General features: G+C 39.1%; 1 protein-coding gene across 1 annotated transcript; it reads left to right on the top strand.

The window, feature by feature from the left end:
* Positions 1-1,014: 1,014 nt before the first annotated feature.
* Positions 1,015-24,283, top strand: LOC308703174 (uncharacterized protein). The gene is made up of 3 exons (XM_081386496.1): positions 1,015-1,120; positions 21,189-21,406; positions 22,779-24,283. Exons 2-3 carry the CDS (start codon positions 21,349-21,351, stop codon positions 24,206-24,208), a joined length of 1,488 nt encoding a protein of 495 aa, XP_081242622.1. The 5' UTR covers positions 1,015-1,120; positions 21,189-21,348; the 3' UTR covers positions 24,209-24,283.
* Positions 24,284-27,151: the final 2,868 nt, after the last annotated feature.

The following is a 27,151-nucleotide window of genomic DNA, read 5'->3' as shown; positions in this document are numbered from 1 at the left end:
TACTTTATTTAACAATCACCTAAACATCATCTTGCTGTAAACAGAATTGTGTTAGTGACTTTACTTTTGTCTTCAATTGCATAAAAAAAAAAAACTAATTTATAAGTCACTTTGGATAAAAGCGTCTGCTAAATGAATAATTGTAAAATGTAATGTAAATGCATAAGGTAAAATAATTACTTTCTGGTAGGCGAATGTTGCTTTTTTCATTCTTTTTGCAATCACTCTGTCAAATTCCTCGACTTCACTCAAATAAAAGATGAATGCCATTGTCAAAATATAGCAAAAAAATATATATATATATATATTTTTTTTTGCAAATTACAAGCATACCTAGGGTGATAAGTAGGGCCACGGAGGAACACCTCCTCAGCCTCCTGCCAGGATAATGCCTGCATCTCACATAGACTGGTTAATACATGAAGGCATAGTAAATTTGATTATTAGGCAATTGTATGAGTTGTAAATGGCTGGCAACAACTTCATATCACAGTTAAATTAATATTGATTCATTTTAATACTTACGTTTCATGAGAACTGATTTAAGTAGTCTACAAAAATTATATAAAGTAAAATAATTACTCCGGCATTAATTAATTCAATGTATAGTTTCAGGAGAAAAGGTCCGGTAATAAAAAAAGGTCAAATGGTAAATCTGATTAAATAATTAATGATGACATTCTTTGATATAAACACACTTAATGTATTTAATTGGTCTACTTTAATGTCAACCAATTTTAATCAAATTTTTACAATGGCTTAATTGTCTACAAAAAATCCAAGGTTAAAGGCTAACCTTAGCTATCAAAATATTTTCGGGGGAAAAAGGCGAAAAAACATACGGTTCAAATTTTGTTACAAACTATCTTTACAAATATTAAATGGACTATTCATATGTTTGTGTATCGATGAGCTATAAAGTAGTAGGTTTAGGGGCGGGGTTAGGGGTAGGTCATCAGACCAATCAGTGATGACTTCCCTAATGAATATTAATGAGTCTTCCCCTACCATCCTGGGAAAAAAATATCGCGTGCGGGACTGTAGCTGCAGGCTCGCGCCGTCTCATCCTTCATTGTGTTTTTCAGCGTCCAGTCTTGTGAGGCGAGGAGAGCAGTTCACGGTATTTCTCATATTTACTCAACCATCACACACACTTTATACAGTTTGATTAAGCGACAGGTTCTGTATTGTTTTCATCGATCACAGCGATACTTGTGCGTCTTTTCTGGCGTCTTCCTTCTGAAATAAACATTTAGTGCAGCAGCAGCGAGCATGAGGAGAATATGTTGAGTTCATTCAGACCTGAGCGAGTTTGTGTTCGTTTGTGTGATTGTCTCAAGTCAAAAGTCAAAGATTAAGATCTGTGAAGGGAATGAATGCATATCGATCTCAAGTGTCATACTGGAACAGATCTACTAAATGCTTTACATTATTTTACTTTACTTTTACATACTTTACAGCCTATAATGAGCCGCGTGAGACATTAAACCAATAGCATAGCCTACTTATAAGAATAGCGTTTTACTCTTGGAACAATACTGCTCTGTGGTGCTCTTTATTTTCAAAAGTTTTATAATAATTTTCAGTTTCTGCACATATAAAATGTTATTATAATGATCTAACTTATAGTGATTACTGAATAATAATATCAAACTAAATTTTAAGATTAGATAAGATTAGATTTTAGATTATTTATCTGTAGTGGTTGATGAAGATGAAGATCATTTAGGGATGTCAATTTTCACAAATTCCCATTGATCGATCGTCGTTTAAATTAACGATCAATTAATTGATTAATCGTTAGCAATATGAGTCTGCTGCAGTGGCATATGGCCAATAGCATGACAGGTTGTGCAAATACTAGGGCTGAACAATTTTGGAAAATAATCTAATTGCGATTTAGTTTTACCAATATAGCGATTGCGATTTAATATGAGATTTTTTTTAAAGCTCTTTATCTTTTCTATTATTCAACCAAAACAAGCAATAAATCATTGTAAAATAGGGAAGGGAATCTTTAGGCACCTCATGAGCCGATTACATTTTGTTCTTTTATTGATCTTATTAATAAAACTTAAAATATGTAATTACATAATTATAAGTAGGCCTACTTATAATAATTACACATTAAAAAACTAAATTAATACAATTACATGTTAATAATTTTAAAGGGGTTGTGACATGAGAAACCAAATTTGCCTTGATCTTTTGGTATATAACAGGTCTTTGTACCATTAAAACGTCCTGCAAGTTTCATAGCTTAAGACGTCCTCTCCATTATAAACGAACCATTTATTTAATCAAGCTCTAAATACAGCTCGTTCTGGATCCATGGTATGAAGTGACGTCACGGTACGAAGTGACGTAGCAGTCGTTTGCATATGACCGCCTCCAGCGTAGACAACTACGCTTCCAGCGTAAAGACAACAACGCAGATCGTGTCGTTGTCGCGCCGCGTGTCTCAAGTGTGTTCAGGCGACGTGCAGCGAGTGGGTCTGTGTACAGGAAAATTACAATGCCACGCAGATGTGCTGTTCCTGGCTGTGGACAAACAACATCTTTGAATTCGCTGCCGAAAGATCCAGACGTCAGGGAAAAATGGATGGACTTTATTTTTTGCGGACGTCCCAGTCACTCGAGTGTTAATTTAAGCGTTTGTTCTATACATTTTAAGGATGACTGTTTTGAAAACAAATCCCAATATGATGCTGGCTTTGCCAGAAAACTGTTGCTCAAAGATAAGGCCGTGCCGACTATTCTGGGCTCAACTGCAACGACGACGCAAACTGTAAGTAATGTATTTAAAACTTTAAACTACTTTTTAAAAGGCAATTTCATTCATTACGAATAATCACAGTGTTTTTACTTAGTTTACTTGCATATTGTTTTCAGAGACCGTCATGTTCAGGCCCCATTACAAAAGATGTTGGCTGTCAAACTGACCAACCCACTCATAACGTTACATCTGTGGGCACACAGCTGTCGTTTCGAACCATGAGACCCAAGTATCGTAGCAAAGGTATTATTTATAAAATCCTAACTTGTGTCATCCTAATTCCATTTTTAAGAAGCTTAAAAGCTTTATTGTCCATATTTTTCCATCCATATTTTTATAAAAATGCAATTACAATTGATATAATAAAACTTCACATTGTATTTTCTAACGTTATAGAAACACAAACAGAGCCGTCCTCAAATCTTTCAAGTGGTGATGTCGCCATACCCTGGACTACTTCACAGCCTTTTACTTCAACTCCTTTAAAAGATGAAAGGCCTGCCAAAAGGCGTCGCTTTGAATTGGAGGTTGAAGAAAGTGTGTCTTTTGAAGAAGTCTGTGACACTACATATGACCCTGCTCAGTCTGTCACCAGTGTGACTGAACCATCAAAGCATTCGTAAGTTTTTGTCTTAATCATGTTAAGTTTAGCATAGATTTATGTGAACTGTATGTTTTATTGACTCATAAAATTGATTATGTTGAAAAAAAAAAACACACACACAAATTACATTAATTTTGTTATTAATTTTTTCTTGTGATAGCATGTACACATCCAAAGCCTCTCATGAAGACACCAAATATATTGTGTTTGAAAACTGTCTACTTGAACTGTTTGAGACCTGTCCAGTATGTTCAAGAGCCTGCAATATTCGGCCTCGTAGCAATGGGACTTTTTCGGCCATTGATCAACTTTGCCCACATTGTGAGTACTTCAGACAGTGGAAGAGCCAACCCTGTGTTGGCAGTACCCCTGTTGGTAACCTCCAGCTGTCTGCTGCCCTGTACTTCTCAGGAGCTTCATATGATTATTGTTTTAAAGGAATTAAAGGGTTAGTTCACCCAAAGATGAAAATTCTGTCAGTAATTACTCACCCTCATGTTGTTCCAACCATGTAAGTCTTTCGTTCATCTTCGGAACACAAATTAAGATATTTTTGATGAAATCTGACAGAATTTTGACTCCTCCATAGGCTTCCAGTGTGACCGAAACTCACCGGCCCAGAATAGTTATTAAAACATCGTTAAAATAGTCCAAGTAACTACAGTGGCACTACATTAAGTTTATCATGCGACGAGAATACTTTTTGTGCGCAAAAACAAACAAAAATAACGACTTTATTCCACTTTTCATTTCCTTCTCTCTGGGCCTCGTAGTGTTTTTGCGCTGCGCGTCTGTGTTGCACGTCATCACGCAACACACACATGACCGGCGTCGGCCAATAGTGAGCCTACGTGGTGACGTGTAACACAGACGCGCTACGCATTGTGCGCAAAAAGACTACGCGAACCAACTAGAGGCCCAGAGAGAAGGAAATGAAAAGTGGAATAAAGTCGTTATTTTTATTTGTTTTTGCGCACAGAAAGTATTCTCGTCGCTTGATATACTTAAGATTGAGCCACTGGAGTCACTTGGACTATATTAACGATCTCTTTAATAACTTTTCTGGGCCAGCAAGTTTCGGTCACACTGGAAGCCTATGGAGGAGTGAAACATGGCTCAGATTTCATCAAAAATATCTTAATATGTGTTCCGAAGATGAACGAAGGTCTTACGCGGTTGGAACAACATGAGGGTGAGTAATTACTGACAGAATTTTAATTTTTGGGTGAACTAACCCTTTAAATAACTGACTTTCACTGTCCTGATAACTATTTTTTCACAGAGTAATGAGGTCGGTGGTAGCTACCACATGGAGAAAGAAGGCTTAAAGCGAAGCCTGGAATGGCTGGAGGAATGTGGTGTAAGGCTAGACTGCATTGTGACAGACCGACATCCCCAGATTCAAAAGTTTCTGAAAGAACGAAACGTCACACAGTACTATGATGTCTGGCATTTGGAGAAAGGTACGTTTGAATTTTGTTGTCTTGTGGTTATAACTGTACTTATTACAGATTCTGAAAATAAAAACATCTCATGCTAATAAATAGGTAGTTTTTTTTAAATTACATAAACTATATTTCTTTTTGGTATTACAATTGATTAGGGTTGTCAAAGAAGTTAGAGCAAATTGCCAGAGACAAGGACTGTTCAATAGTGAAAAAGTGGCAGCACAGCATAAGGAACCATCTCTATTGGACTGCAGCATCCTCTAATTCAGGACCGGAGAAGGTAGCCAAGTGGAAGTCCCTCATCAATCACATTCAGGATGTTCACATCCATGATGATCCATTATTCCCACAATGTGAACATTCAGATCGAGTGTCAAAGGGCAGCAGTAAACACTTCAAACCTGGCGAGTGCATAATATTTCATATTATTACCGATCAAAGTGGCTGACTGTTGTTCATCTGTGTCCCACAGTGCTAATACTGTTTTCATTATCGTACACACAAATTAATACATACTACTATTCCAGGTTCAAAACCAGTTTACAGAGTCGAAAAGGTGCTGACTAACAACAGAGTCCTCAAAGATGTAGCAAAGCTCAGCCCTCACTTCCAGACCTCATCCTTGGAGGCCTTTCACAGTGTTATTTTACGCTTTGCCCCCAAAAGTGTGGTATTTCCTTTTATTGGAATGCTGTGCAGGTATGCAATGTAAAGTTGTATAGAATCATCTTCTTGACATTTAATGAACCATAAAGTACTATTATTTCATAATTGTATGTAATAGAGGAAGCCTAGCATAAGCTATAAAATAATTTTAAAAGCAGTTATAAAATTTCGAATGCTTTGTCATGTCTTATTATTTAATATTTTCTTGAATAAATAATAACACTTTGTCACTCCGACTTTTTTGTAACTACATTTTTTTTTTTTTTTCTGTTTTAGGTTGTATTTGGCTGGCATGCATTTCAATGAAAATGCAAACCGTCCAAAGGCTACTACATCATCTGGAAAGCCAATGTACAGACTTTTGTTCCCCAAGGCTAAAAAAGGATTTTACACCACAAAACCAGTGACATCAAACCCAACGTACTGTAAGTTTGAATAGATGTTTTAATTAGTAATTTACAAAAAAAAAAAAAAAAAAATACAATACAGACAGTGTATAGACCTTAATTTACAGTATTGTCAAAAAAAAAATTCCAGGCTACGTCTACGAACTGATGACACTGCTTTTCGAAAAGGTTCTGCCAGATCCTTTTCCCTACATGGAGGAGCTGCATAAAATTACAGTGCCTGACAGTCTATGCACACAGTATGACAGACCTTCATTTGAGGAGGCCATTGCTAAACATGTGTGTATATATATATATATATGTCAAAACTATTGTTATTTGAATATACATTTGGTTAAAATAAAAATTTGTAATCCATATTAACATAAAACAATTGTGTATGTCGGTTTTCTTACTGGTGTGAGTCTTAACGGACCGTAGTCTGCCCTGTAAATGTTATTTGCATTCTGTAAAGAATACAAATTTAGGCAAACAGGTTCAAGTCCCGGGTGATGAATCATACAGGTAGGTGGTACTGGTGCCTGGTTAATTCTTCTGACAACCTATTGACAAGGCTATTGAGTTTACAATTGTAGTACAACATGTATGACATGTAATACTCAAACATGCAGATAAACATAACTCTTATTATTTGTCTTTTATTATGTGCACATACTTCAGGAGTCTCCATGCAGCATTTATGTTCTTGCTCAGTGGGCATTGCACCACAATTGCCACAAGTGCACCTGTGAATGTTTAAAGCAAACATAAATGTATTTGATATGACACCTTTTTTTCAGCACAAGACTGAATAGTCATTTTAAGGGTATTTACGATATTACTTTTTATCACTGGTTAATATAAACACATTTGTATAATAGAATCTTGAAAATATGTTGCATTTCTAGTAGGCCTACATGTGATAGAAAATTAAAAATGTTGACTTACCAATGCTGCATCTTCAAATGTGACCCTGGATCACAAAACCAGTCTTATGTTGCACGGGTATATTTGTGGCAATAGCCAACAAAACATTGTAGCCTATGGGTCAAAATTATAGATTTTTCTTTTATGCCAAAAATCATTAGGATAGTAAGTAAAAATCATGTTCCATGAAGATATTTTGTAAATTTACCACTTTATCCATTCACAAAAATAAATGTTTTATATATTTACAGTACAATCGCCAATAGAAATGAACAACTTTAAAGGCGATTTTCTCAATATTTCGATTTTTCTCTACCCTCAGATTCCAGATTTTCAAATAGTTGTATCTCAGCCAAATATTATCCTATTCTAACAAACCAAACATCAATGGAAAGATTATGTATTCAGCTTTCAGATTATGTATAAATCTCAATTAAAAAAAAATACCCATAAGACTGGTTTTGTGGTCCACGATCACAAATGTGGCAAATATGAAATATATAATTTCATCGAAATTAGATATATAATGTTAAACTGTTAGCAAAGTAAGCTATATAGGATAATTATGCAACAATAATCCGTTTTCAAGTGTCTTGGGTCACAATTTTATTAATTCAAAACAGTTTCACTTTCCATGTGGACACGGGCTGATCCAGTCTTCGTTGTTGTGGTGATGGTTCATTTTCCTCTGATTCCTCGTCTGATTCCGGCTCAAACATATAAGGTTTTATCATTGCAAAAGCCATCGCTTCTCGAGCATCAGCCTCTACTAAACAGTTACGCTAAATCCGCAAATGTTCTGGCTGGGGGGGTTGATAATTGATACTTGGGCACTGACGTGTGCCAATCATAAGAGTGGGCGTTAACACTGAACTCTTAAAGGGGAAACACACCCAAAACAGACTGTTTGAATCAGAGGTTGAGAAACAGGTTGGGAAAAGGTCATAAATCAATACATTTTAAAAGTTTTTTGTTATAAAAACTATAGTAATACTATAAATGCACCTAGGGGACCATAATAATAAAATAAAAAATCACATGTCACGACCCCTTTAACAAATATAGGTTCAAAACAAAAAACAAAGAGGGGAAAAAAATATTAGAAGCAATAAACAGAGTGCTTTCAGGATTTAAGAGTAGGCTATTTCAATGTTTTCATCTCTTTTGCAATTATAAGATGTGGTTTGTCCTGTCTGTTTAATAACTTAAGATATAACTGACTGTGTCTCATTAATTTTGCGTCATAAAAGCATTTTGAGATGCAAGTACATTTAACCACGTAGACGGAGTCACTCACAGCCGCATGCTCAAACGCTCTTCGCAAAGCACGCGCAAGTATTTGAAATTGAAAGCAGCTTCTGTCGGTGATTTTCATATTTTTAATATATAAGTCAACTGCATTCCAAGACATATGATGCCTTCTTAGAGCATTTGTAAGTAAAATACCGGCGGGCGAGACCGCGCACTACAAAAGTAACATCACGTATCTGTGTTTAAAACTAAGCTCAGACATAAATCTGAAATGATCTTAATCGATACAGAATCGTTGGAGAGAATCTATAACACAATCAGAATCAGAATCAGAATCAGAAAGAGCTTTATTGCCAAGTATGCTTGCGCATACAAGGAATTTGTCTTGGTGACAGTAGCTTCCAGTACACATACAATATAAAGTGACAAGACAAGTGACAAGTAACATAGGTATAAATAAAAAAATTAAAATAAAAGATTATAAATTATGAATATATATAAAGTAAAGTTATAAGGTGCTATAATGAAATGTCTGAGGGAAGTATTGCACATGTTTGTTCCACAGTAGGGGAACATTTAAGTGTTCATGAGGTAGATGGCCTGGGGAAAGAAACTTTTCCTGTGTCTGGTTGTTTTTGTGCTCGGTGCTCTGTAGCGTCGACCAGACGGTAACAGTTCAAACAGAAAGTGTGCTGGGTGTGACGGGTCCAGAGTGATTTTGCGAGCCCTTTTACTCACTCTGGATGAGTACAGTTCTTTGAGTGTGGGAAGGGTAGTGCCAGTGATTCTCTCAGCAGTCCGAACTATCCGCTGTAGTCTACGGAGGTCGGTTATGGTAGCAGAGCCGAACCAGACGGTGATGGAAGTGCAGAGGATGGACTGGATGACAGCTGAGTAGAACTGTACGAGCAGCTCCTGTGGCAGGTTGAATTTCCTCAGCTGACGCAGGAAGTACAGTCTCTGTTGGCCTTTCTTAACAATAGAGTCTATGTGAGTGTCCCACTTCAGATCCTGAGAGATGGTGGTGCCCAGGAACCTGAATGACTCTACTGCAGTCACAGTGCTGTCCATGATGGTGAGTGAAGGGAGTGCAGGGGGGTTTCTCCTGAAGTCCACGATAATCTCCACTGTTTTGAGCGTGTTCAGCTCCAGGTTGTTATAACTGCACCAAAGAGCCAGCTGCTCCACCTCCTGTCTGTACGCAGACTCCTCGCCGTTCCGGATGAGTCCGATAACAGTAGTGTCGTCCGCAAACTTCAGGAGCTTGACAGAGGGGTCTTTAGAGGTGCAGTCATTTGTGTACAGGGAGAAGAGCAGTGGTGAGAGAACACATCCCTGTGGAGCACCGGTGCTGATGATGCGGCTGTCAGACGTGATTTTGCCCATTCTGACTAGCTGTTGTCTGTCTGTCAGAAAGCTGGTGATCCATTGACAGACGGAGCTAGGGACAGAGAGCTGGGTAAGTCTGGTCTGGAGCAGTGATGGGACGATGGTGTTGAAGGCAGAACTAAAGTCCACGAACAGAATCCTTGCATAGGTCCCTGGTTTGTCCAGATGTTGCAGGGTGTAATGCAGTCCCATACTGACCGCATCATCCACAGACCGGTTTGCTCTGTAGGCAAACTGCAGGGGGTCCAGCAAGGGTCCAGTGATGTCCTTCAGATATGCTAACACCAGTCTTTCGAATGACTTCATGGCCACAGATGTTAAGGCAACAGGTCTGTAGTCATTGAGTCCTGTGATCTTTGGTTTCTTCGGGATTGGGATGATGGTGGAGCGTTTAAAGCAGAAAGGGACTTTGCACTGCTCCAGTGATCTGTTGAAGATCAGAGAGAAGATAGAGGCCAGCTGGTCAGCGCAGGTTTTCAGACAGGCTGGTGAAACACCGTCTGGGCCTGGTGCTTTCCTTCTCTTCTGTTTCCTGAAGATCTGACGCACATTATCCTCACTGATCTGAAGTGCAGGGGGGGAGGGGAGGGGGATGACTGGAGGTGTTGATGGCTGTGTAGAGAGATGGTCAGGGCGGGTGTGGGGTGTCTGATCGGGGGTCTCAAATCTACAGTAAAAGACATTCAGCTCGTTCGCAAGATGCTTGTTGCTGTCGGTGCTGGGGGATGGTGTCTTGTAGTTGGTAATGTCTTTCAGGCCTTTCCACACTGATGCAGGGTCGTTGGAGGAAAACTGGTTTTCCAGCTTTTTGGCATAGCTCTTCTTAGCCACTTCAATCTCCTTTGTCAATGTGTTCCTGGCCTGATTAAACAAGATCCTATCCCCACTCCTGTAGGCATCTTCTTTGACCTGACGAAGCTGTCTGAGTTTTGGTGTGAACCATGGTTTATCATTGTTGAATGATAAGTAAGTCCTGGTAGGGATGCATAAATCCTCACAGAAACTGATGTATGATGTTACAGTCTCTGTGAGCTCGTCCAGATCGCTGGCAGCAGCTTCAAAAACACTCCAGTCAGTGCATTCAAAACAGGCTTGTAAGACCTGCTCTGTGTCATTGGTCCATCTCTTTACAGTCCTTATTACTGGCTTAGCAGTTTTAAGTTTTTGCCTGTAAGTTGGTAGAAGATGAACCAGGCAGTGATCGGAAAGTCCTAGAGCTGCTCTGGCGACGGAGCGATATGCATCCTTTGTTGTGGTGTAGCAATGGTCCAAAATATTATTGTCTCTGGTGGGGCATGTAATGTGCTGTTTAAATTTAGGCAGCTCACGTGTGAGCATAATATATCACATAATATCACATAAATTATCACAATATCACATAAATTAAACATAAACTGTTATTTCCTGTAGCCAGGCCTATATGCGTAGCGTGCCAAGTTGATGCTTCATCTGTAATACAGACTGGTTTACTCTCGCGTGCCACGTGACCAGACTGTAATCGCAGCTTTGTGGTTAAAAACTCGCATTTCGTCATATCGTGATATTATCGCAAATGCAATTAATCGTTCAGCCTTAGCAAATACACAAAACGCTTCCTCACCAAATGAATGAGAGGGTTTTTAATCTAAATAAAGGGCTAGTAGGATTGTAAAATGTTTCGATGAGGTTGATCATTTAATTAAATTCATTATTTAATAATCAAATATAATGACTAATGAAAAGTGTCACCAACGCCTCAGATGCGTGCTTGTCAGAATATGTGACTGTTGTGGACGTCCTCTTCCTGGAACAACATGCTGAAAATGGCAACTAAACCCAAAGAATTCACAACGATTTAATAAATAGTGTTCTCATGTAATGTAATATGACGGTCCTAAAGTGGAGAGTTCACGCTCAAAGAAACGCATCCTATATGAGATTAATCAGATATACCAAATAAACATAATATTGCAAATTATATCTGCACAAAATGAAGCGAATGCACAAGTGAACCTAAGTGAATAATATGACAGTCCAATAGTCATTATTAGTCGTGCATTGCCGTTTGAGCTGCGCACACTGAAACTAAAAAGGATCACCGTACACTTTACTACATTAATTCTTAACCAAATGCATCCTTTATGACCACGGTTGTCAAACTGGGGTACGCGTACCCCCAGGGGTACGTGGACTGATTTCAGGGGGTACGCAAATTGCCGGTAATCTTGACAACCGCACCACCGCGGTACGCGGTTGTAAAGCGCCACCGCGGTGGCTGAGTAGTACTGATGGTGGTTTGCCAAAAAAAAAAAGAATGCTGTTTTACATTAATATTATGACACACAAAGCTTTGTTTACAAAATAAATAATAGGTTAGCAATTAAATGTTAAATCGCAGCCATGGAAAAGTTTGAATTCATGACGAATGAGAGAGTTGTGCGTGAGCCAATAAACTTAAGCTTTTTCGGATTTGAATTCTGGTTTGCAATCTGGTCATCCGATTATTATCGAATTTAAAAATATTCCATTAGTTATTTCTTATAGAGAGCTTGAACCGTCTACTTTTAAACAAAACAATTCAAAACGAAAATAAACCGACTAGCATATGCGTGTAATCCGCATTTCTCTCTATAGGCGCGTTCACTGCGAATATGACGAGTCAGCATCGTCAACAACTAACACTGACACAAAAAAACAAACACTTTATTAATAAACTATTCAAATGTCTCATTGCTATATTTGACACATTCATTACTTTTGCCGGCTCTTTGTGACAGCTGTTATGTGCGTTATTGGCAGCGTCACCCTCTGGTTACATGAACTCGTCACCACCGCATCAGCACCAGAACATGGAGATTTTATTTTAAAGAATGATCGCACAACAGACATTAGAACATTAGATATTCTATAATTAAATAAACTAATCGAATATTCAAAAATCATGACTCATCCCATGCATGGAATCTCTTGTTTCTTTTCCCATATCTTCACTCGCGTCTCACCCATTTCCAAAGGGGATTATAAACGTTTCTTCCTTTGTTCGCTTTTAGGTCGATTATTTTCGTATTCTTTACTGTGTTAGGACAGATAGCCTACATTTTTACTTGTATGTCAAATTCTTTTTAACACAGTTTGTGCTTGTTATTAGACATATGATAATTGGTAAGGCGCGTCAAGTTCATTTGTAAAGCGCGTTTCACACGTGCGGGTGATTTTAGTTTGGCTTTCTCTGGCAGCGCGCAAACATAGCCTAAAATGCCATATCAGTGGCTAAATGCCCTTGTGGAAGATAGAATTCGCTCTTCATACCTTTTACAAGTAGAAAACATGAAGATATCAGAAAATAGATTGATGCAGAGCGGTAGGCTGTATCACGCGTCTTTGTGTGGAAAATTTAACGAAAGTTTTTATTTATTTATTTATTTTGAAATAGATTCAACTTTATTATATTATGCAAGTTACCAGTATTTACTGATATTTATTTCAATGCTTTACAGGCTTTATTGTGTTGTTTCTTTGTTTTGTTTTTTTATTTATTTCAAAACAACCCCCCGACCACCGCAACACCGCCGGTATTTGGGTCCATTACTACCGCGGTGGTAAAAAACTGCCACCGCCACAGCCCTATTTGTATCGTATGTTGACTTTTGATTAGATTTGTATCATATGTTTATGACTCTATTCACTATTCTCGACAAAATTGATAAAAATAAATATTAATAAAAAAATTGTTAACAATTGGTGGTGTTGGGGGTACTCCGGAAGATCTATAATGTCTCAGGGGGTACATGCCTGTTAGAAGTTTGGGAAACACTGCTTTATGAGATAAATCAGATATAGATAGGCCTACACAAAATAAACACAATATTACAACTCACATTTGCACAGAACAAAAGGCTGCGAATGCACACACAAACTTATAGTCATGAAAAAGGTGTAAAATGGTCCCAAAAATAACTCCGGCACGCTCGCTACATGTTTTGTGGTTGAGCATCACGCAGACGCACGCTTATAAGTGAGTTGATCTGCTGGTGATTCTGAATGGCTTGTTGAATGAGTGTTGATTAGGGCTGTGGCGATATGCGACATGAAACTGAAATCGCAACACTAAGATCCACGAACCTGTGTCGCGGTGTGAGAAGGCAAAATCGCGACACACCCCTTCCAACACTCAGAGTTATTCTTCCCATCTAGATCCAGTGCTATCTAGGGCTGTAAAGTGGCAGTTTTTTACCACCACGGTGGAAATTGACCAATACCGGCGGCGGTTAGGGGGTGTTTTTGAAAAAAAAAAATAATAATAATAATAATAAACGAGGCTCAAACGTCCATTTCGTTATTGACTTGCTTTTTTTAAAGCAATTTTGTCAAAGAAACAACACACTAAAGCCCGTAAAGCATTGAAATACATATTAGGGAGGGGAATTTTAAGCAAAAATAATATTTGAAGATCGCTGGGTATTACTACAAAACTTAAACATACATTTCATATTTGTTTAAATAACATAATGTTATTTTTTTTATTTCATCCATGTTGATTATATGAAAACGGAAACCGTATAAGATGAGTAAGATAGGATCATAAGATGCCCAATATATTGGGAGACATATGGAGTGGGTCAGACATGATTTTGACCACTTAAGTTTTGATTTGTAGAAAGCATTTCGTTAAAGTGAATTTCGTTTTTTTATAAATTGTATCTTAATTTAATAAATGTTTCATCAACCAATTGCCTGGGTTTAATAAATAAGAAGAATATAGCAGACAATATAATCAGGACACGGAGGCGCCGGTGCGTGAACTGGAGCTCGCCTCGTAAATGAACAGAAACTCAGCGTATAGGCCAGTGGTTCTCAACTCCAGTCCTCGGGACCCGCTGCTCTGCACATTTTGTATGTCTCCCTTATTTAACACACCTGAATCAGATAATCAGCTCGTTAAGAGAGACTCCATGAACTGAACTGAGTGTGTCAGATAAGAGAGACATACAAAATGTGCAGAGCAACGGGTCCCGAGGACTGGAGTTGAGAACCACTGGTATAGGCTATACTTGCCTCACAGACCTGAGAAATGTATATAGAAAGCTTTTAAACAGCTTTTTAAACTTTTAAACAAAACAGTTCAAAACGAAAAGAACTGGGCTACTCTCTGCTTATGTAGGCTAATTCGTATGAAGTGTGCATTTCTCTATAGGTGCGTGCACTAAGTACTGCGAGGATGGCGAGTCAGCATCACCAACTTTGTTTGCTGCCGACACTGACAGAAATCACTAGTTTATTAATAAACAATTAAAATGTCTCATGCATAATCATTACTTTTGCCGGTTATTTGTGGCAAGCGTTATGCCTGCGCTTGAGATGTGGAATCAGACTGGCACCCTCTGCATTACAATCTTCTGTTACATACGAGAAACATCAGACAAAACGAAAGTGAAACGAAACTGCACTAATCTTTTTTTTTTGCGCTATTCGATTGAGTTGAGCTCAAAACAGGTTTATTCATGGGCCGCTCTCAATCACACGACACTGTTATTACACAGCGCTGGGAGATCCAGTGAGAAAGCGTTTGAATTCACTGCAGAATTAATAACATCGCAGCGAGATCTAATTGGAAGCATTCAAATTCGGCCACACGTCAGATCAAACAGTGCTGAGGTGGAAACCAGGACAACCTTAAAAGCTTCCACCCAACTCGGAAAAAGAAAAACAAACTCTATCGCTATATTTATTACCAAATCACTTCCATTTGTTTAATTAATAAAATATATTGGAAGTAAATTCATTATGGATCATTATACTTTGCTTTAAAAGTACCAAGAAGTCACACAGTGGAAAAAAAAGATGCATCGATAACCGTTTTATCATCGCATTGTAGCCCTCTAAATCGTAATCGAATTGTGAGGTGCCTAGAGATTCCCACCCCAATGCTCGAATCATCTCCACATTGTAGTTTGGTTCTGTTTGTTTTTCAACAGTATTTTGTTACAAAGAAAATGTCTCAGGTTACGACTGTAACCCTAGTTCCCTAAGAAGGGAACGAGACGCTGCGTTGATGCTTTTGGAACGCCCCTGCGTAATTACGACTGAAGCACGTATGTCAACTAGTTCATTGGAAAGAACGAACTTCACAGGCGGGTGACATCATGAACAGGAAAGGATAAAAGCACATCCTGTGCAACCGGCGCTAGTTTCGAGAGCCGAAGCAAAGTCGATCATAGGGATGCAGGAAGTAGGGCAGGGCGATGCAGCGTCTCGTTCCCTTCTCAGGGAAATAGGGTTACAGTCGTAACCTGAGATGTTCCCTTTCGAGGGAACTCGCGCTGCGTCAATGACGCTTTGGGAACAAGAATACCCAATATGCCAAATTTACAATTGCCTGTATGTAAAACTGTTGGCAATCTATGTAAGAAGCACCAGAGACCCTGGGGCAGCGTCCAGGTCAACGCTATAAAATCTCACAAATGTGAGCGGCGAGAACCAACCCACCGTATCACAAACCTCTTGAAGGGAAACCCCTGATAACAAGGCTTTAGAAGCCGCCATACTCCTAGTAGAATGAGCTCTGACCACCAAAGGGCACGGCTGGCCAGAGGACTCATAGGCAAGAGAGATAGCCTCAACTATCCACTTGCTGATTGTCTGCTTGGAGGCTGGAAGACCCTTCTTAGGTGATCCAAAGCAGACAAACAACTGATCTGATTTTCTCCATGGGCCAGCCCTGTGGACATAAGTATCCAGTGCTCACACTGGACACAAGAGATTCAGTTTTTCCTGGTCCGAAGAAGCAAACTGAGGAGGACAGAAAGCCTGCAGCACAATAGGCCTCGGAATATTGGTCAGCACCTTAGGGACGTATCCCTGCTTAGGGTATAAGAATGCCTTGACAATCCTGGGTGCAAACTCAAGGCAGGTGGGAGAAACCGAAAGGGCCTGAAGGTCTGAAGGTCTCCGACTCTTTTGAGGGACGAAATAGCAAGAAGAAAGATGGTCTTGAAAGTCAGAAATTTTTCTGAGAGTGAATCTAGGGGCTTGAATGGAGTCCCCTGACAGGCCTTCCAAAACTATTGCCAGGTCCCAAGCCAGCACCCTAGTGCGAGTTGCTGGCCTCAACCTCAAGGTGCCACGAAGGAAACGTATGACCAGGGGGTCTTGACCCAAAAATGTGCCACCCTCCGGGGCGTGGAAAGCCGCAATGGCCGCCACGTAGACCTTTAAGGTGGAAGGACATAAACCTGATGCAAAGCGATCTTGCAGAAACTCAAGTACTGTGTTTACAGAACAGTAAACTGGATCCCGCTGATGCTGGTGGCACCAGGAAGTAAAAACTCTCCACTTTAGTGCATATAATTTCCTCGTAGCTGGAGCTCTGGAGCTTAGGATGGTCTCAACAACCTCAGTTGAGAGACCAATCGCTATGAGTTATGCCCCCTCAGGTGAGTGAGGGAAAACCATAGTTGACAGAGCGTTGTGTATTGAGACGGAAACAAATCCACTTCTGCATGGTCGTAAAATTCCCGTATTTGCTCCACCACCTTGGGGTGGAGTCTCCAGTCCTCTGGCCTCAGCCCCTGCCTCGACAGGGTGTCTGCTCCTATATTTTGCCCCCGATACACTGCCCTTAGAGAGAGTATTTTCCCTAAGGACCTCAGGAGGATCTGGTGCACCAGTTTGCAGAGTGGACGCAAATGCAGACCGCCACCCCTGACGATTTATGTAAGAGACAACCAATGTGTTGTCTGAACGGACAAGCACATGATGGCCTCTCAGGTCTGGGAGGAAATGTCTCAAAGCATTGAAGACTGCCATCATGTGCCACGTGATCTTGATCGTACGAAGTGGGTTTCCCCTCAGGGAGAACCCTCTGGTCCTGAGCCACCACTGCAAGGGTCTCATGTACAGTAGGCCCAACAGTCTCTCAAACTGTTTCACAGTGCGTGACTGGCCTAGCTTCAACTCTTTTGTGGCTGTGAGGATAGTAGCAACACGAACAGGCAATAGTGTGGCTCGCATCATGACTGAATCCCATACCACACCAAGGAAAATGGTTCTCTGTAGTGGAGAAAGCACACTCTTCTGAACGAAAGCAACCGGTATTGGTATTCTTTCCCCCCGAAAGAAAACCTCAGGAACTTCCTGTGTCGAAGGAGGATGGAGACATGGACGTAAGCATCTTTTAGATCTATCTTGACAAACCAGTCCTCAGATCTGATTTGAGTGTGAGCCTCTTGAACTTGAGTTTCTCGACTGCGCGATTCAACAGACAAAGATCTAAAATGGGATGCCTTTTTCGTAACAATGAAGTAGCTGCTGTAAAACCCTGATTCTCTATTGGGCGAGTACATCTGCTCTATTGCTCCATTTGTTAATAGAGACTCTACTTCTTGCTCCATTACCAGAGCCTGCTCGGGATGTACTAACGTGGGTAGCACCCCGTTGTACCAAGGTGGAGGAGAACCAAACTGGATTCTGTAACCATTCCCTATTATCAGCAGGAACCAAGGAGATCTATTCAGCAGATACTTCCATTCTGTCAGAAAATCTACTAAGGGTACCAGTCTCTCGAGACTGGGCTTTGGTGTTACTGTAACAGGCATTTCGGTGAATATGAGTATGCACAGCTGAAGCATACTGGCAGGAAACAATCGAACTGACTGTTTTTGAACCCCCCTCAGAGGGAGCGAGTCTGATGCAGCGTCGAGTTGATCCTGAGCCAAAAGCTGGAGACTGCTGCTCCCCGAGGCATCAAGGGTGGCGGGGTTGGCAGAACAGTCCCCTGAGGTCCCCGAAATAGAACGGGCACCGTATACTGAGGTGAACACCGCTCCACCCCGGTTGGGGCTAAAGCACGTGGCGTCAGGACCGCTTCTGAGCCGAAGCCTTCTTAGCCATAAGAACGGTCCTCAAATCCGGCTTTGGCTTAGAAGACTTCGGCTAAGAGTGTCGGCTCTTAGCCGAAAAAAAAGTTCTCGAATTTCGTCGGACCCACTCCCTCACTATTATCCAGATCCCCCAACAGGTCTGCCTGATAAGCCTGAAGCACTGCCATAGTGTGAAGACAGGCTCCGGCTTGACCTGCTGCAGTATAAGCTTTGCCCAGTAAATTAGATGTAGTTTTTAAAGGTTTAGTGGGCAGCATGGGAGCCTTCAGGGACGATGCTTAACCCTCTGGGGACCAAGGTGTTTTTGGAGCCCTTGAGATGTTCTGACATGCCTTGAAATTTTTGCTTTTTTCAGTTATTTACAAACATGTTAATGGCAAAGGTGTAAAATCACTCTATATAGCACAAACAGGGCTACCAAAATATGCGGGCAACGTGTATGTAGATGTTTGTATTTTTAAGAGAATAATGTTTATGCGTGGTTATTGGAAAAAATAAAAATGAAAGTGGCTGAATTAAGACCACAAAACACATATTAAATATGTGTCCACAAGACTTTTGTTTAATTGATGTTGTTCCTTTGAGTACTGGCTTCAAAATTATGTGAAAATAGTCTTGCTTTATCTTTCACAAAAAAGAATACATTGATTTAAATGGTGTAAAACAGGTTTAGCTTGGAAAGCCAATATGCGAGGGGCGCGTGAAGGAGTAGTTTACACCTGGGATGTCCCACCCACTCTGCATAATGACTCTGCATAATTAGCCATTCATTCAGGTGTGACACTGACTGAGCCACAATGCAAGGACAATGTATTTAGAAGAATACTTATATTGACCATTTCGCTTACATCTATCTTGTAAATATGTTTTGCTATTTTATTAAAAATGTTACAATTACAACAATAATTACAATTTCAACAATATTTCAAGTGTACTCTTTCTTTGTAAAAAAAAAAAGAAAGAAAAAAAGATTATAGGCCTACATTTTATCATATGTATTCATTAGTTTGAATATAGCCAACATTGGAACATCTAACATCTTAGTCTATGACTTTATTTTTGACAAAAATAGTGTGACTAACGCCTGACTAACGTTGTTTTATTGAAATATCAGGGCATATAAATGTTAATTTACGTTGCTTATACAAATACATTTTATTTGAACATATTCCAGTCGATTTTTACTCATCTCAGTAGGCTATGGCAAAGCAGTTTATTCTTTCACACACAGACACGCGATTCATATTTAGGCTAAACACTCTTTACAAATATGTACCCTTCATTCATCTCACAGAAAGGCGAGTCATATTATAGAAATGCGATTCATCTTTTTGCGGTTTACATAGGCCTACACTAACGTTATTCCATAACGTTTTTCCACACTTGAGAAAAGAAAACAGCCTACCTCACTCCTCAGCGCGATCTGCTCCTCATATCAGGAGATATTTCTCCTCATCAGCACTGTGGAAACTTTTCTCCATAAAGGCTATAATGTCTCACTCGCGACGCGCTTTGTTTACAGCTGATGTGGGCGTTTCACAGACTGAAATGGTTCTCAGAATTTGCGTTTGAATAGCACGCGCTCTCCGGGGAGTGGTCAAATTACTGTGAATCATCTCGTAATGAGCTCGACTGGAGTCGCTCTCTTTGTATACAGATTACAGAAACTAAGAATATTTGTTTTTTATATAAATTACTTCAATTAAAAGATGGGATCTCAAGCTTTATGCCCATGGGTCTGTTTGCCTGTTTGACTGAATTTTCGCGGAGTTATAGATCATTTTCGAACGCGTTTCAAACGGGAGTTTACTGACAGAGAGAAGGCAGAAATCGCATCATCTTAATTTTTCTTTATTTGTCAAAAAGCAAAACACTTTATTTTTATTGTGAGTATACAGAAAAAAAAAATAGAAACTGAACAGGATCGATTGATGTATTACACAAAAATGAAAGATCAAAATTAACAGAGCATTTTGTGTTTATTTTCATTGCTAAAAAAAAAAAACGAGCAAAACGCGCGGGCGCGTTTTTGGTCCCCAGAGGGTTAACCAGGAGACAGATAGCTCACGAGCTTCTGCTCAGCCCGGGGCATCAACCCATAACCATGTTCTCTCAGTCCCCTTATGTCTGAATATGTATGCACCTGGTCTCCAACCCCGCCGAGAGATCCATTTGCGAACCCCAGGTATGCAATCTCCGTGCTGCCTCTGCAGCAGCAGGTCCTGCACCCTGAGGTTTGCGAGCCTGGCCACTTTCATCAAATAATGACAGGCGGGATCGGAGCATGCGGGGCCGTAGCTGCTCACAATACTGACAGTCAGCTCCCTCAAAGGCTGACATAGCATGCTCCACTCCCAAACAGATTACACAAAAATCGTGTGTATCCCCACCCGTAAGAAAACGAGGGCAAGGAGAAGCACATGACTTGAATAACTGTTTTGCCATACTTTAGATAATGATGTGACAGACAAACAATAAATATAATAGACAGTTTTGACACAGAGTGCTTTGCTGAGGCACAAAAGATAGCGCCGGTTGCACCGGATGTGCTGCTTATCCTTTCCTGGTCATGACGTCACCCGTCCGTGACGTTCATTATTTCCATTGGATTAGTTGACATATGTGCTTCAGACGTAATCACGTGGGGTTTTCCCAAAGCGTCATCGATGCAGCGCGAGTTCCCTCGGAAAAAGGGAACAGAAATGTTAGCCTTTAGCTTTGGCTATTTATGTATTTTAATTCGGTATATTGTTAATAATTTGCATAGGTAATATTGTTATTTGGTGTTTCGTTTATACAGGTTTTTCAAATGTTATTTAATAAGAATATCTTTTTTTTTCCACAAAATATCTTTTTTTCCACTCCTGCACATCATCGGTGAAGCTCCTCCCACTGCAATCACATCATCAGTGAAGCTCCTCCCACAGTAATTCAGCAATAAATGCTGTAAATTCCTATCAGCTACAAGTGAAGACGGGCATCAGAGCATCAGGAAGAGCTGAAATCTGCAAAGACTGAGTTTATTAAAGAGGACAGTGAGAACATGAGTGATCCAGAACCCTGCAGAATGAAACACACTGAAGATCCTGAAGAACAAAGAGGTTGGTGTTTATTCTTCATTCATTCATGATGCTGAAGAACATTCATGTTAGAAACATTCAAGCACTTCATCACATTTAGATAAACAGTTAAACTATGAAATGGTACAGAATGTTCTGGGTTTTCTTCAACAAATGGACAGTAAAGGGAGATTTTAGACATTTTTATATTGATTGTCAACATCAGATCAGGCTAAATACTATTTTAACTGTTTTATTTTATATTTATTTTATATCTGGTTTCCAATTTGCAACAACGTTACCAGAATTTTAGTCATTTTCAACAGTTTACAAAATTATCATTTTTTTAAGAATAGTCAGTAAACACCAAGTTACTGATAAAGTTGTATTTGTCAAATATCATACAAGTTATTCATAGTTATAGAGATTCTTCTTACAGTAACTTTGATAACAGTGTTGATGAATACAATCAGTGCTACAGTTTGTGTAAAAACTGAGACAATGGATTGAGATTATTTTCTTGTCTTCCCATCATGCAGTAGAAAGAGCCTAGATGATTTCACTTCCTGGGTGTCACAGTTTTAAGAAATGCTCTGTTTTTAAAAGGAGGACAATCATGTCAGGAGTAACAGGGTTGAGAGAAACATGTAGGACACAGATAAAGATAATAAAAAAATGTTAATTTAAAAATAGTTAAAGCCGCGGCCACTCTACACTTTGAGCATGTGATATTTCTACAGACACTGCAACGGCCATGAAATGACGTCACATTCTGCGGCAGCTTTTTTACAAACATATATATATATATATATAACGTATAACAAATAATAATCATTCCAAATTTAAACAATAAACAATCCACTCCACTTGAATGCTAAACGCTTCTGTTATTTCTCACAGGGTAATTCACTTGAGCTTGTGTTTCTGGTGTCCCACTTTCACATGCGCATGAATGGAAGTCTATTAAGGAAAAGTCTAGTGTGAACGGCCATTAATAATTAAAAGGTTTTTAGTAAAATAAATATCAATCTCAAAGTTGGTGTCAAAACATGGCAGTTTTGTATATTTTAATGTTAATATCATGTTAGATAATTGTCATTGATCAAATACATTTAATAGTTCTTGCTAAAGAAACATGGGATTCGTGCCTATAATGTTTTAAAAATTATAATTGGAAGATAAATTGACCTCATTCATGGAAAGTTTCAAGGACATATAATCAATTTAATGATAATTTTATCATAATAATTACATTTATAAAAAGGCATCAAATTATCACAATCATTTATAACAGTTGTCTACTTTCTACTATTACATCAGGGCTCACTTTCATGTCCATTCACTTTATATTTCTCTCTTTGAATTATTTTGATGTACTGAAAATTAAATGTAATATTTGTTTCTTTCATGTCAGACCTGATGGAAGTGAAGGAGGAGAGAGAAGAACTGAGTGAAGTGAAGGAGGAGAGTGAAGAACTGAGTGAAGTGAAGGAGGAGAGAGAAGAACTGAGTGAAGTGAAGGAGGAGAGTGAAGAACTGAGAGAAGTGAAGGAGGAGAGTGAAGAACTGAGTGAAGTGGAGGAGGAACATCATGTCCAACCTCAAAGTCCCTCAAAGACTAAAAAGACATTTTTAAAGAAAAGAAGAGCCAAGAAATCTTTCACCTGCACTCAGTGTGGAAACAGTTTCTCAAGCAAACAAAGTCTTGAGATTCACATGAGGATCCACACTAAAGAGAAGCCATTCTCATGTGATCAATGTGGAAAGCATTTCACACACATAACAAATCGTAATCGACACATGAGGATCCACACTGGAGAGAAGCCGTTCTCATGTGATCAGTGCGGGAAGAGTTTCAGTCAATCATCATCCCTTATTGTTCACATGAGGATCCACACCGGAGATAAGACGTTCACATGTGATCAATGTAGCAAAACATTTCTCTGTGCATCAGCCCTGAAGACACACCTGGCAGTTCATACGAAGGAGAAGCCGCATTCATGTTGTGTGTGTGGAAAGAGTTTTTCACTGCTGAAATATTTACATGGACATGAGAAAACTCACACTGGAGTGAGAGAGTACATGTGCTTTGAGTGTGAGAAGACTTTTACTACAGCGTACAATTTAAAACAGCACCAGAGAATTCACACTGGAGAAAAACCTTACAAGTGTTCACACTGTGACAAGAGATTCAGTCACTCAACAAATCTGAAAACACATGAGATGATCCACACTGGAGAGAAGCCGCACACATGTGATCAGTGTGGAAAGAGTTTTACTTTTAAAAGTCACCTGAAGCTACACATGAGAGTTCACACTGGAGAGAAGCCGCATGTATGCCATCAATGTGGAAACAATTTCGCATACAAACATTCTCTTGATGTTCACATGAAGATCCACACTGGAGAGAAGCCGTTCTCATGTGATAAGTGCGGGAAGAGTTTCAGTCGATCATCACACCTTAAAGAACACATGAGGATCCACACCGGAGAGAAGCCGTTCACATGTAATCAATGTGGCCAAACATTTCTTTGTGCATCAAATCTGAAGAAACACCAGGCAGTTCATACGAAGGAGAAGCCACATTCATGTTCTGTGTGTGGAAAGAGTTTTTCACTGCTGCACAATTTACATAGACATGAGAAAACTCACACTGGTGTGAGAGAGTACATGTGCTTTGAGTGTGAGAAGACTTTTACTACAGCGGACTGTTTAAAACGGCACCAGAGAATTCACACTGGAGAAAAACCTTACAAGTGTTCACACTGTGACAAGAGATTCAGTCTGTCAGCACATCTGAAAAGACATGAGAGGATCCACACTGGAGAAAAACCTTACAAGTGATCCTTTACCAACTCTGTGTGACAACAGCTTATTTGAACCGCATTCAGTCACCATTAAAATCCATTTTGTAGTTGTTTATAGTTGGATTTTCTGCAGGGGTTCAGCCGCAAGACTGCCGAATGACTAAAGAAACGTTGTCAGCAAGATGGTCGAAAACTGTAAATTTCTTGTCTATGACACCCACTACAACTTATACCAATGACGGAAATAAGCGCGGTTAAAATATCTTAAAGCAAGGGTTCCCAAACTTTCCAAATGACAAGGCCCCCCAAATACCACTAGGTTCTGGCCAAGGCCCCCCTTTTGCAGGATGTGTTATTGAACCCATCGACAATACTATACGGCAAATGTAGAAATAACTAAAACATCTAGGTGAACATCTGGGGCCTGTTTCAGAAAGAAGTATGTTAACCCTGAAATGAGGGAAACTCTGAGTTTTCTGTTTCAGAATGGGAGGTATGTCAAACCTGAGAAAGCAGAGTAAGTCAAGCCCGTTTCTGAAAGAGAGGTAACACATACTCAGAGTCAGTTACCATGGTAACTTACTCTGTGAACCTAACCTGGTCAGGAGCAGGTTTTATTCGGTAAACCCAGAGTTTCTTTCGGTCTCCTCCCCTTTTTTAAAGAGGAAGCGGTGTTAGAACACCTCATTCATTCTTTCAGTACATTTTTATTAATAAAATTAATCTTTTATTAATAAATGAAATATTGCTATTTTTACTGCTGTTTTTTCTATTTTTTTTTTTTAAATAAGATGAAGTCTATATAACTCCTTAACTGGCAACTGAAAATACAGTAGTAGATTAGAGTTGCATAATGTAGTTCTAACATTAGGAGGGGGAGGGGGTTATACTTAGATTTAAACTTAGATAGGCTACTCCACATAAAAATGTGAAGAAATCTGAATGTGTAGATTGTTTGATGTGTAGACACATAATATTAACATTACTTCTTTAGAGGCCTACAGATAGGCCTCTCTGTGGCAGCAGAAACTCTTTATCCTCATTGTCATGTGAAGATGAGCATTTGGTTGAGTACACTTTATAACACTATTTGTCATAATTTCTGGTGTATTGAGTAGGTTACTTACAACTGCCTGGGGTTCTGTTGGGACAGGAGGCTCCAAAAGACAGATATTACCACCAGAATCTGTTGGGACCAACAAAAAACCCAACCCAAAGTAAAATAAATTAAAATATCAAAAATAGCCTATATAAAAAAAGAACACCTATGTAAACCTCTTACATTTTATGAGGCCCTTGGATCTTCGGGAGTGACTGGCTCTGAAGTCCCTCCAGGAATTCCCTCAGCCGGAAATGCTGCTGCACTAGATGCTATTTAGTTATGTCAAATGTAAAGTCAGGTAACCTACACCCATGATATGCTCAAGCCTTACTTGATTGAATTATGTTTTTATATTTAATTTTCAGCTGCTGCCATGTTCTTTTAATGCCAGCAGGATTGCCCCTACATGAAAATTAAAATTAGGTTGAATAACACACTGTTCTTCCAGTTTCACCTCTGATATTATAACAGTTGGGTAAGTTACTTGTATTACTAACTACAAATGACATCTTCAACAGTGTAATTAGATTAATGTAATAATGGCTATCTTTAGAAAGCATTGGTCTACTTATTACTATTTACTAAATCCCATGTCAACCTCGACCACTTGAACAATACAAGGAGAGACAAGAAACTGCACTTTTAATGCTTTCAAATAAACAATATACAATTGCATGAATTATTCTTGAATTGACGTGAAGTGTGTAGAGGGAGAAGGTTACATTAAAAATATACCTTCTAAAAATGTATGTTAAATATAGGCTACAGAATTGTTCTATAGTCTAATGCAATTACATCAGATTTTACTTTAAATTACAGAAGAATTCAGAGTAATCCCTTTAATTAAATTACAGTATTAATGTTCTAATACTGTAAAATTACAGTAATAATGTTCGTACTGGTGAGAAACATGCAGTTTCCCATCTCAGGGTAAGTCAACTCAGAGTTCAGGTTTTAACTCAGAGTTGGTTGAACCTCCTTTCTGAAACAGGCCCCAGATTATGTGATAATGTTTGATACCAGCCAATCAGAAAGATTATAGAGATGCACTGATTACAATTTTCTAGGCCGATTCCAAGTTTTCATTGAGTTTGACCTGCCGATACAGATTTCATCTTTTTAGCCACTTTACTGCACACACAAATATTTATTTTCTATATACAGTGGGGAGAACAAGTATTTGGTACACTGCCAATTTTGCAGGTTACAAAGCATGTAGAAGTCTGTAATTTTTATCATAGGTACTCTTCAATTGTGAGTTGCATGACATAAGTATTTGATACATCAGAAAAGCAGAACTTAATATTTGGGACAGAAACCTTTGTTTGCAATTATAGAGATCATACGTTTCCTGTAGTTCTTGACCAGATTTGCACACACTGCAGACGGGATTTTGGCCCACTCCTCCATACAGACTGAAGAAACTGTAGGGTAATGGGAATGGTTCAGGTGGAGTGAGGGTTTGGTGAGCAAACAGAGTCTCGGTCAGAAGACGTCAGATGATATGGAGTGATGAATGACGAAAGGAGAAGGCAAGGTTTGTTGCAACAACAATGGTTTTATTTTATTTTATCATGAAGTTTGACTTTGGTTCAATGCATTGTATGTGTGCTATAGAAAGGAATAACAAAAAAATAATGACAATGGTCAACTAACACAAGTTGAACAATTCTACAAATCAACAAAGGAAATATAAATTTACTAATCACTTATACTAATAATACACTTATAATCACTTAAACTGAACAGGCTTTAAAACAGTTCAGACAAACAATCTTCCCACATGGCTCATGTCTGGCAAACAAAGAAATCAGTTAACAGAGTGACAGTAGTGATGTTACATATGACACTGATGCGCGTATCACACAAGCGAAACAA

Source organism: Scardinius erythrophthalmus, assembly GCF_964197995.2.
Source record: "Scardinius erythrophthalmus genome assembly, chromosome: 1".
Classification (NCBI taxonomy): domain Eukaryota; kingdom Metazoa; phylum Chordata; class Actinopteri; order Cypriniformes; family Leuciscidae; genus Scardinius; species Scardinius erythrophthalmus.
This window is presented reverse-complemented; position numbering and strand designations above follow the sequence as displayed.

What these genes read in the sequence shown, in the direction of transcription:
- LOC308703174 (XM_081386496.1), top strand. Translation starts at nt 21,349, where the DNA reads ATGAGTGATCCAGAACCCTGCAGAATGAAACACACTGAAGATCCTGAA. An exon ending in AGATCCTGAAGAACAAAGAG is followed by an intron (nt 21,407 to 22,778) that starts GTTGGTGTTTAT and finishes CTTTCATGTCAG; the next exon opens with ACCTGATGGAAGTGAAGGAG.